Source organism: Acanthochromis polyacanthus, chromosome 8 (genome assembly GCF_021347895.1).
Source record: "Acanthochromis polyacanthus isolate Apoly-LR-REF ecotype Palm Island chromosome 8, KAUST_Apoly_ChrSc, whole genome shotgun sequence".
NCBI lineage: Eukaryota > Metazoa > Chordata > Actinopteri > Pomacentridae > Acanthochromis > Acanthochromis polyacanthus.
Genome location: NC_067120.1, coordinates 12,866,446 through 12,878,896, shown reverse-complemented (window position 1 = coordinate 12,878,896; position 12,451 = coordinate 12,866,446). Strand labels below are relative to the sequence as shown.

Sequence of the window (12,451 nt, the reverse complement as noted above, 5' to 3'; positions counted from 1 at the left end):
GTCAAAGTATGCACTGACGAGGTTATGCAACGTCTATCTGGGGTTGAACACAAGCTGCCTGCAACACAACAGAGTATTGTTCTGTGTGGTTTCCTTTGCTATGAATTTATCACTTAATAAAATGGAACTGCTGATATGTGTTGAATTTAAAGAGCCCCTATGATGAAAATCAAATTATTTATCTTGTAAACATGTCCATATGATAATAATAATCTTTATTATTGATCACTTATCAAAAAGTGTTTCATAAGGGGGGAAAATAACAACAGCCACATCATAAAATAATTCTAAATAACAAATAAAAACACCACATGATAGAAAATTAAACATATGATAGAAAATTAAAATGGTGTTAGAAAAGGTAAAATTTTTAATACTAAAAGAAATAAAAATTCTAACAAAGTCAGGAGAGATTTTACAATAATAATACATTTTAGGAATGAACTTAAAACAAATCACTGACTCAGTCGACCTGATTTCTTTAAGCAGGTCGTTCCAGAGCCTCGGGGCACCGACTGCAAACGCTCCGTCTGAGGATCTCAAAGTGTGTATTGATGCATGCAGTGCTAACAGGCCAGAGGTGCAGCGGGGAGAGAGGACACTAATGCCTTAAAAGTAAAGCAGTAAAATCTTTAAATCTATCCTAAAACATTCTGGGAGCCAATGTAAAGAGGCTAAAACAGGAGTTTCAAACAGATTCCAGCTTCTGAAGTTTCACATTAAAACAAATTCTGTCAACTTGCAGGGTGAAGCTTTCACTGTCATTATTTTTCTTCAGAACCAGTTTCCATTAAGAATATGTATATCTGAATTACTCCAATACTGCAACTTTCCATTGTGTAGCATAGAGTATTTTTGCAGTATTTGACCAAAGCAGTAAGTGAGCTGGTGTGCTTGAACTGCAGCGAATGACGGAGGGGTGAATGGACAAAGAGGCAGGGACTTCATGGATCTTCATAGATGAAATTCTTACTTTGCTGATATTTCTTAACCAAATGTACACAATGTAGGAAAAAACTACAGCAGTTCTCAAAATTCTTCAAAAATATAGAAGCATACTTAAACTGCAGTGGTCACAAAGTCCACTGTAAATCTGGTTGGGATAAAGGGACTATAACAGTGGTAACGTGACTACAGTAGTGATTATAAGGTGCATACTGCATTGAGGTAAACGTACATTATGTGTGCGTGCATGAGGGGATGTTTAAGGGGAAAAAAACTAAGCTAAACATGTGACTCTGATACACAGAGAGGAGTGTTTTTAGGGTTTAATCAAAGCCTGGAGAGGGACATTAACACTGGATTCCAAGGAGCCATGCATCACTTTAAGAAACCGGCTTATTTTGTATTATTAATTGGTGGCCAGAGATTAAGATTCGGTGTCACCAGCCAGCTAGTTTTCTGGAGCTACAATCCAAACCAAGGAAACAACCAAGCCAACTGAGCCTATGTGATTTAGTCGCACAGGGTGTGATTCTCACAACAATTATAAACATCCGTTTTTGGACCAAACTGTTATGACACAGCCATTTCCGCATGACAGGCCTTTTCTCCTTTCTGATGTCAAAGCTGTTGTTTCTAATCAAAGAGCTCCACACGACAGATGCACAAGATAAATACTGTTTATGGAAGTTACAGATGAAAGCTTATCCAGCGTTAGATCATAAGCAGAATCGCCCCACAAAGATAATCTCTCAGATATTCTGAAACAAAGGGAGGTCGAATCACAACAGCTTTTACAACCTGGGCCATAGCTGATGCAAGTTAAAATATGATTTTACTGAGACAGGGCCATAACTGGAGACAAGATGTTACGGCAAAATGCAGGTAAGCTGACAAAAACTAGTCGTATTTACTTTACAAAGTGGAGTCTGCACAAAAGACAGGCTTCCTCTTTCTGTCCTTATCTCCGCGGTCATCTTCTCTCCATGCTATTGTTCACAGCTGTGGCCTGCTGCCAGGTTTCAGGAGGGAGGTGAAGCCAGAGCAGGCGGGACGGGTGTCATGTGCTGTCAGCCTCATGGCAAGAGGCCGCCTGCACACCTCCACTCAGCCTACTGTAAGGTGCTTATTGTTGAATGATTACAACCCCTTATTCAGAGGTGATTACACGGTATAAGAACAATAATCACTCACAAGGAAGAAAGGTGGAGGCTGCTTATCTTGCTTACTCATGAAAGCTGTCTCATATTTCATTCCACCCTTTTCAACAACTGATTGTATGTGGACGCTTTAATTTTCAAATTTCATGAAAGTAGGTTGGATAAGTTTCGCACCCATCCTGGTTTATGCAGCAACAAAATAACCAAGCAGTTATGTGCAATTAGCCCTTAAACAGTCTAATATTTTGAGTTTGTGGTAGCAGTCATATGACTTTTGCATTAAAACTCTTAAATGTCAATGCATTCAAGCAGTTAAATCTTCAAACTTATACAAAGCCTTCAACTATGAACAGAAAAACACCTATATAAGATAACATAAGAAATTATTAGTGCCACACGTATCAGTAACGTATGCATGTATTATGTCAAGTGCTATAGATTATTAGATAAGACACTTTGAACTTCTTTAACCAACGCACACTGCGACTTCTGAACTATTGCCATGTCATGAGCTCTTTTACATATCAAAAATCGATTGATTTAGTGCATTATTACATTGAAAATTGTATAAATGCACTGTACAAAACACAATATCAACAACAAAATACAAAAACACATCACAAAGGATATATTAATAAGACAGAAAACCAAGCACCTGATCTTAAGTTTCAAGTCTGCTCAAAAACTAAACCAAAGACTTAAAGCTCAAACACATTTAATGCCACATGAAAACCTCGTTAGCACTAATCAGCACCACAAGAGGTTTTAGCCCTTTAAATAAAGCTCAACAACAGCAATCAATATCTATATATCTTAAGCTTCTCCGCTCCAAGCGACACAAGACACGCCCCATTACACAACTGAAGCTGCGTGAATCACAGCTGACAGGCTCATTATGGTGAGATAAACTCAGCATTTAAAGCACATGCTCATTAGCAGCCTCTAGTGTGAGTGCTATTTTCTTTTTAAATCGCTTCAGCCAGACAGTGAGGTCACATCAGTGTCATTTTCACTGCAACACTTTCTGACACACTACAGAAATAGAAAATATTGACAGTGGCATCTTATGTAATTTATCTATGAAAACACGATTTTGCTCTGATAGGAGCAATCTGGAGTTTGCCCCATGACCCTAATCTTTTAGTCAGAGAAAATAGTTATCTGATATTACGCATTTAAGGAAATGCAGTCATTTGGTTGAATCACACTGCTAATGATGATGTTGCACGTTTATTGTTTGTGCATTCTCTAAATCTGGGTGTAGAGCAGAAGCACAAGATAAAATCAGGTCACATTTCACAGCCACGATCCCTGTTTGTTCACATGACATTCATTTGACCCATCAAGAGCTCAACACACAACAACAGTCTTGTGCCAGTGAAAAAGCATTACTAGAAAGGCTGAGATTCTCACGTAGCAGTCAGTGAATTCTCCTGTGGTTGTTAATGTGTAGCATGTTGGGGGATCATTCTCAACCTCTTTAACCTCTAATGAAACTACATTCCTCTGACCACGCAGCAAAACGCTGTAATTATGGCTTCAGATGACATCGGATGTAAATGAGGTTCACAAGGTGCACTTCTCTGCTCTCTTACAGCTTGAATGAAGCAAGGCAAGAAATCAATAAAGTGCTAATTAAACTTCCACGGTAACAGAACATCAATGATGTCCTGAGGAATGATTTGTTAGGAGTCATTTCCTAATGGCACAGTTTGAATAAAACATGCTAAGAGGCACTGACTTATGTTGAACCAAACATGTGGCCCATCTCACACGGGATTACAAACAATGAAACTTTGCAAAAATGCACATCTTCTAAAAGAGCAAAGAGGACGCAATTAAAGAGATAAGAGAAAACCAAAGTTCTAAATGAACTGCTCAAAAAAAAGAGAACTACCCAGAGATTATCTCTTCTTCCAGGCTGTCATCAGCTACCTGGTTAATTCATGAGTCTTTCATGTGCAATATTCATACTTAGAAGGTCTACAGTCAGTTTTTTTATTTCAATAAACAAAGCATTTCTGTTGCCAGTTTTTAAAAAAGGCAATAGAAAACTGAATAAACTCATATTCTGTATTTTTCAGGCAGCACAAAGAACAAATCTGCTTCTTCTTTCCATAGTATTGTCAGAGATCTCAGTTTTAAAGACTGGCTACACAAAGATTAATCCTCACATTCATTTTTTATATTAAATGTACTCAGTTTGGGTTTCTTCATATGTCTTCAGCTTGCTGCTCTTAAGACAAACATGGATTTTCTGGACAAACAAATGCTGAGCTTCTCGTTATTTACACCCAGAGATATAAAACATTATGCGTAAATCTTTAGACCAAGAATTTCTTCTTTACCCCAAAATTAATATCTTTAATATTCTCAGACAGTTTTCTTCCACACCATGTAGTCTGTTTCAGAGCTGAGCTACACAGATCTCCTCACATAGTTTCCATCTGTCCAAACTGCAGCCAACTTTGGTGCGTATTTTACGCACGCACCAAATATCTTATATTCTGCACCGATTCACTCAGAGAGACTGCAAATTAGTACTTTAAACTAATTAATCTCAACATGTTAAAGACTGGGGCTGCACAGAGGAGTAGTGGTTAGCATTTTCGCCTTGCAGCAAGAAGATCCCTGGTTCAGATCCCGGCCTGGGCCTGGGGTCTTTCTGCATGGAGTTTGCATGTTCTCCCTGTGCAGGCGTGGGTTTTCTCCGGGCACTCCGGCTCCCTCCCACAGTCCAAAAATATGCTCAGGTTAATTGGCTACTCTACATTGCCCGTAGGTGTGAATGTGAGTGTGATTGTTTGTCTGTATATGTAGCCCTGCGACAGACTGGCGACCTGTCCAGGGTGTCCCCTGCCTTCGCCCGAGTCAGCTGGGATAGGCTCCAGCACCCCCGCGACCCTAGTGAGGATAAAGCGGTGTATAGAGGGAATGAAATGGAATGTTAAAGACTGAGCCGATCAGGTTGAACTCCCTCTGCTCACCTGAGGAAGATCATTTGAGACGATGGAAAGCTCCGTGGCGATTTTTGTCAAGTAAAACCATGTTTATGTAGGTTGTGTGCTCACCGTGAAGCCACGTGAACTCATTCTACACATGCATCTGCAGGAGTAAACAAATAAACACACAAACAACATCTTTTACCCACCACGGGAACTTACAGAGCCGTTTTCCGGACTGGATGCTCAAGTTGACGAGTGTGGGTGAGTCAGCGTGTGAAACATCAGCCTTCCATGCAGACCTGCAGCCGACTGGGACAACAAACAATAAAACTCCGCAGGAACCTTCTGGATGTCTGAGGTAAAAGTAGAACTCCAGTACTGTAAACTAAACTACACAAGGTGTCATCCAGCTGCGAGCACAGACGGTTTTGGCCGGTTCTGAGACACAGAGTGGCTGAAGGAGGAGGAGACGGCAGCAGGTGAGTGATAGGTGACACTGCAGGTAACTCAACCTGACGGGGAGGAGCTTCTCACACGCTGTATTTGGAGGAGTTGTCAGCTTTTCCCACAATCTGCTGTGATGGTGAAAGTTTCCATGCGTGCTGGTGATGTAACTCACTCACCTGTTACCAAAAATTAAAAATAAATTTTCAAAACTCGTCACCAGGCGGCAATCTTTAAAATATAATGTCATGATAATCCACATAGAGTATTTTTCTTCACCTTTTTGGCATGTGTGTTTGTAAAGACAAGAGTTCTGGGTTGGTCTAACCTGATCCTCTTCCTGCAGTTTGAGTTAAATGGTGTAATTATAATTATTATAAAGGAAAACAATGCATAATAGTGCAGCAGGAGTTTTGCTTTTTTCTTTATTTAATCATTTTGTGGAATTATAATTCATCTTTGGATCATTTGAGAGATCCTGAACCCAAAATGGGGAAACAGAACTCAAATGACCCTAAATGACCTCTTATGAGAGGCCAGAGGAGCCATTACCAGCATAAATACATCATAAAAAAATAGATTTTAAAAAAGTGGCCAATGCATAAATCTAAACTATAGTCGGACTTCAGCAGTTGAATCATTTCGTTTCCACAGGTGTCTCTTTGTGTAGCACAGTACAGTCTGGTCTGGTCTAACCTGGATGGACTCAGCAGGGCGGCTGAAAGGGGAGCAACAGTGTGGATCACTGCCCAGGTTTCAGTGTCACTGCCTGCTAAGAATGACCACTCTTTGTCCAGTCATAGTGTTCCGTCCCCATTCAGAAAATCCATGAGATGAGATACAGCTCTTAGACTAAGCAAATTACATAAACAACAAGGCAAATGATCCTGTTTACATGAGCAATAAAAAGCCTGAAGTTTAACAGATTCCTAAAGACACCAATAGTGGGGCGAGATGACGAGGGTTGAATCAAATTTTATAAACTGTGCTTCACCTACAGTCAGTGTTAATCAGTGTTGCTTAAGCACAGGAACTGTGATTTGTTTTCAGAGTGGTTACTTTGGAAACCTTGCCATTGGGTTTGATCATTAACTTCTACTGTCAGTGCTGAAAAATGACCTGTTTGAAAAAAGTGGAGTCGGAAAAGACTAATAGACCAGCATTGAAAAATTGCTCCGTGTGCTGGATTAGGGCTTATCTAACATCCAGCATTTAGAGTTAAAGTTTAAGCAGCCAACATGAAAAATTAATTTCAGATATGTGATCATTCCAGGACAGCTGCTGGAGCTTTGTAAGGCAGTTTGTTTAAGTTTGGAGCATTGTGGTGTTCTAGTAAAGGACAGGACTGGAATGATTTGTGCATAAACACAAGTGGGACTAGACTGCAGCTGACTTGAGTTATTAAGGCTTTTGGTTAATTTTTTAAAAAGTACACGTTATGCACTATTTATTTCAAAGACATTGGGGGAAAAAACTGTAAATTCTTGTCATTGTTCAAAATCTTTATCAAAACAAGTCTGCCCTCTACTGGACAAAAAATGAACTAAACTCATTATTAAATGTATTCTATTATAAATAAGAAAGAGTAACACAAATAGATTTTTTATTTCACACTCGAAAAAATATACAGAATAAAATAAGAAATATCAGTTCCTGCGTTTGTATGATCAAATCTGTCCCTGGGGCCTGTACAGCCCAGTAGACCTCATACCTTACAGGTGATTATGTAAGACTGTAAAGTAATTTACATGTACTGGTCACTTTATTATTGCTTTTGTGTCAATGAGACTTTTCCCAACCGTCTCAGTTGCTTATATCAGCATGTTGACTTATTTCTATGTAAAGGACTCCAACACAATACCCACAAAAAGGAACAAGCTAGTCAAATATAGCCTTAAATTCTATCTGTAAACACATTCATTTGCACTTCCAAGCACATTCTCATTTGCACTTTTCTGTATCACTCTTGTATAACCGGTTGATTTTTTTCTATATTATATTTCTATATATGTGTATTTTTTTTATTTTACCTTCAATTTATACCCTAATATTCTGTGTTGTCTTATGGGCTACCCCTTTATTGAAAATCCATGCTGCTGTAACAATTTCATTTCTCTTTGGGGATTAATAAAGTTAGTCTAAATCTAAGTCTAAAATAGTAGTTTATAGTCAAACTATAATGAAAGTACAGCTTTAGTTACCTCCTGATCCAACATGATGCTGGTCAGTCACATTTAGTTTTATGTCGAGCTGCAGTGGTTAGCTGTAACTATTCGATTAATTGTCAACTATTTTGATAATTTATAGTAGTTTTTTAAAGGGAAAAAAAGTCCAAACTCTTTTATTCTGACTTCTAAAACTTGAATATTTAGCAGTTTCTGTGGGTTGTGGATAAAACAGGACATTTGAGGACATCATCTGATCGACTTTTTTCGACCTTTTCTTCCATCATTTAGACCAAACAACAATAATCAGGAAAAAGATCAAGTGTTTCATCAACAGTTAAAATAACACAAATCACACATTTTGTGTTTTGCCAAGAATGCTCACCTGCACATTTTTACAGACTGCAATCAGCAGCATTCTGACTGCAGTTCACTGACCACCTGTCTTTAAAAACAAAGGTTTTCTGAATGTTTAAGTGTTAAAAAATTGACCACTAACAAGAGACAACAACTCTACATCTTAAGTATACCAATTCTCTCATAAGAATACACATTATTTACACTCCAAACCAACAGTGCAAACTACAATTTTCTGATTTTCTGCTTGAAATTAGGAAACATAATAGACATGTTGTGAGTTCAGCAGTAAGATGATAAAAGGATGAAAAGGAGGATTTCTTCAGGAATAGGCACTGAAAGACACAAAGGAAAGCACATAATTATCTATTATTGCATTAAACTGTACATTGATTGAATACAGAACATATTTGTAGAAATAACTGTCCAACAATCAGTTTTGCAAATTCTTAGTTAGCACCGTTTATAATAAATGTTGATCAGCAAGGATTTATTCAAGGATCAGACACTTAAGAGAGCGGATTATTGCCTTTGGCTTTTTCTTGGGAGGAAAATTGAAGGATGTGACGATATTGTACAAGGTATACAGTATCACTTGAATGAATGCCACCCATGTTAATAATTTAGACACAGTCCTAAAGGAAAGCAGGGCGTTTTCATTCATGGACAATAGTGTGGACAAAAGGAAAGCTCAGTGCTGTCGTGGCTTACAGAACATACGTATGAGATGCTAATTGCATCAGCATATCTTGTCAATCAAAACAAATGGAGCCTAAAATGTAGGCCAGTCTCTTCTTGTGATAATGAAGTGTTTCATCTGTGTTTGACACCAGATATTGTAATTTACCAACCTGTCTATCATTGAAGCCGACAGGCGGCCATGTCAGAAAATGATTGTGAGCTAATATAATACAATAAAAGCCTCTTCAGCTGTCAGCTGTCAAGGTTTGATATCAAACAGCTATCGTAAAAACTAATGAAAGTGGAACCAACCTTGCGAGTCGAGCTAACGTGCTCAACGCCAGGATTCCATCTAAACTGTAGACAACGAGGAGGACGCTGCTGATGATGACGTCTGCTCGCACTACGTACGTCTGCCACACCAGGAAGTAGACGGTGAGCAGGATGGTTGTCCCCGTCACGATGAGGTTACCCAGAATATACCCCTCGCTCTCCGTCAGGTTCCCCTTCACTCCTGCAGGCAGAAACAAACATAAGAGTCAGGAAAGAACTTTACTGTTTTCTTTTACATTATTGATGAAGGTGTTTTGATGTCACTTTAATTATTATTATTAGATTGCAGATCGTCATGAAAGATCTTCAGTCGTGTAATTTATATTCATGCTGCTGCACATCACAGTTTTAGGTCCATTTATGTTTTGCAACTCTCCCGACAACTCTCAGTTTCCTCTTACTTCAGTACTGTACTAAAATACAAGCTTGGAATTTTTTTAAAAAGTGTGTTCCAGGTAATTTTAAAATCAATATTGGATTTTCCATGAAAGACGATCATACACACCTTGCTAGATATTCTCCTCTTTCCTCACCAAAAATCCATTTCTCATTTTAAAATTGTAACTACTGGATACAACATGTCTCCTACATCCCTGAAAGTTCGTTCTTAATTTGGGCAATGCAGCCTTCATGTCCACGTCAGTTCTTCTGATGTCATAAACTCTCCACTTTCAGCAGAAGAACATGAAAACAATCCTCCAGTGTCAAACACACATCAGTCTGCATGGTGATTTTTGACTAGAGAAGGACTATTACAACGAAAAATGTGTTCTCTCTATTTGTTGTCATTGTCATGCTTTTAAGAGTGGATTTAATTCTGTTGCTGGGAAATATAAACAAAAACAAATAGTGATTGTGTGACACATGTCCCATCAATCATCTATTTTATAACAGCCAGATCAGGAAGAATGCAGCCAGTCATGTTACCGCATTGATGTTGAGGTGTTCAGAAACTGCTTTTATGCTTTTTAGTATGAAATGCAAGTGAAAACTGCTCTATAACTTTCATTTTCAGCCAAAGTGACCAAACTTGTTACGCTGGTTTTTATCAGATATGACCAGTGACTTTATACATTCAGTTTTTATGTCCTGGTGACTCTTAAAATTGCACTAACGGCTCTCTCTTCGATGATTTAAATAGGAACCTGGTCTTGTTAGCCTCAAATAACTGATGGTGGGGCGTTACCATGGCAGATAACGAATGGGGAGACGTGACTATAAGGACTTTGATCATGATATCCTCGTCAAATGTTTGCCTCTCAGTTCAGACTAACTTGAAAGTGACTTTGATCTCTGAATGAAGTGTCTCCATGTTTAAAAATGACTAGTATAAAATGTACTAGAAATCGGGTGTGACGTGGCACCACTAATTGGTGTTATTTACTGCTACGTGCACATTAAGTCTTGTGTAAGTTAAAGGTAAGAAGAAGCTTTGGATACATAGTTATGACTACATGTAAGCAGCACCATACTGTTTTTTTTCCTTAATATAATGGAAAGTTGTAAAATAAATATTTGCATTTTTAGTGTCTGTATTAACATACAGAGTAAACAAAGGCATGACTATGAAAGTGAAAAAAACAACAGACCAAAACAAACGACTCATGTATAATGAACCACTACAGTTTATTTTGCATCTTTTTCAGCTTTAACAGCATTTATAAGATGTTAAAGTAGCTGCATATAATGAAAGCATGCTTGATTTTTTGTAATACAGGAGAAAACTAAATTCATCAGAGCCAAAAAAATAAATAAAAAATAGCCATCTCTATTATGAGTTGGAAAAATACTGAAAGATAAAATCCAGTTCTGCTAACCTGCATCCTAAAGCTTGATTACTTTTTATTCCAGCTGCTCTTGTTTTAGTTGATTGATTTGATTAAAAAACTAAATGCTAATTAATGTTTTAATTATTCATTATTTTACCTACTGGTATTGTAATATTTTTATAACTATTGCTGTCCAAGTTTCTTATTTGTGCGCTTACATCTTTTATGTTCTTACTTGGGTACAGTGTGAATGAATGGATGAATGAATGAATGAATGAATGAATGAATGAATGAATGAATGAATGAATGAATGTGCCCCCTTTGTGTTTTCATGTGGTTTCTCACCACAGAAGAAATGCAGAAGCTCCAGAGCAGCCAGGAGGAAGAGCAGGCCGACATCACAGAGGACAGCGTCAGCAGGATAGGACAGCTCCAGGCCTGAAGGCAGCAGACACATTCACTGCCCACAGGTTCATCGCTGTCTAAACATCTGCATGTCCTGCACTCACTCTTTCTGATGATCAAACCCAGAGTGAAGAGAAAATAGAGCACAAAGTAGACCGCAGTCAGCTTCAGCAGGATCTGCAGGGAAACAGACGACAGCTGGGTGCAAAGTTAAGTTCAGTTCATCATCAGAAGGAGAGTCTCTTTGTTCTGCGGCTGATTTGAATGAAATGAAAGGATACAACACCTGCTGACCTTCCTGCAGAAAGAGAAAGTTAGATTCAGCACAAATTTTCTGTGAAATTGAATCAATAATAGTCTAATAACTTAGTTAAAGGTTTAATAGAAAAGCGTGTCTACAGCAACCATAGCAACGCGTCCACCCACCTGGTCCTGGTATCGCCATTTTGACTTGTTGTCGTTACTTGGAACCACAAACAGGATGAGTCTCCCTCTGCTGGATGGAAGGTGAACTGCAGCCTGAGAGGACATCAAATTAAAACTGGAGTGTTCGCTTGTCCCAGAAATCTGTTTAATACACTACTTTATTCTTTTAAAAGTTTTCAGGATTTTTTGTAAAGCTGATAAAGGTGTTAGTATAATTAACAGGCTTTTATACATCTGAAGACACACTTAATTTCAAATATAATAAGTGATTAATGCCTCAAACATAAATAGGCAGCCGAGACATGGCTGAGGGCTTTTCCTCGGCATGAAAAACACCCACACTTTAATGCTAAATTAAATAAAGCAGGTCACTATTTACTGAATGAGCCATTTATTCCTTCATAGTGCATGATTAAGAATAGATGCCACCAGAAGAACAATCCTTATTTCCTTTAAAAGTATTTATACATATTGAATAAAAATTTAAAATGCATCCATTGCAATTAAATAATCGCCTTAGACAACTTTGTTTTTCTAAAGCCAAATGAAAAATCTCGTGAAAGGCATCTTCCCAAGCATCCAGGCATCATTCGATCAATACAAGCTTGTAACTTTTGCAAAGGATTTATTTTTTTAAATTTAGTTGTTGCTCAGAATTTAACTGCATGAGGCTCCCTATGACTCTCATCTGAACAGTAAATTGATATAATATAATAAATATATCCTCATAAGAAAATAAAAAAGGCTTATTTTGTCTTTTTTTCTATTAGAATACTATATCAAGATAGCTTTAACCACTTCTTTTGAAAGGAACAAAGTCAACA

The 12,451-nt window shown here is 38.0% G+C and overlaps 1 protein-coding gene across 3 annotated transcripts in view; it reads right to left on the bottom strand.

Moving 5' to 3' along the window:
* Positions 1-7,077: 7,077 nt before the first annotated feature.
* LOC110948256 (transmembrane protein 80-like) overlaps positions 7,078-12,451 on the bottom strand; it is an 8,843-nt gene continuing 3,469 nt past the window's right edge. For 2 of the 3 annotated variants that reach the window (XM_051951961.1, XM_051951962.1), the window contains 6 exons: positions 11,628-11,720; positions 11,483-11,499; positions 11,306-11,399; positions 11,142-11,234; positions 9,007-9,208; positions 7,078-8,348 (listed from right to left, as the gene is read on the bottom strand). In XM_051951961.1, coding sequence (XP_051807921.1) covers positions 8,336-8,348; positions 9,007-9,208; positions 11,142-11,234; positions 11,306-11,399; positions 11,483-11,499; positions 11,628-11,646 — 438 coding nt within the window. In that variant the 5' untranslated portion in view covers positions 11,647-11,720 and the 3' untranslated portion in view covers positions 7,078-8,335. Of the gene's footprint in view, positions 8,349-9,006; positions 9,209-11,141; positions 11,235-11,305; positions 11,400-11,482; positions 11,500-11,627; positions 11,748-12,451 lie in introns of those variants that run through there. The other variant, XM_022189716.2, reaches the window with a different exon arrangement.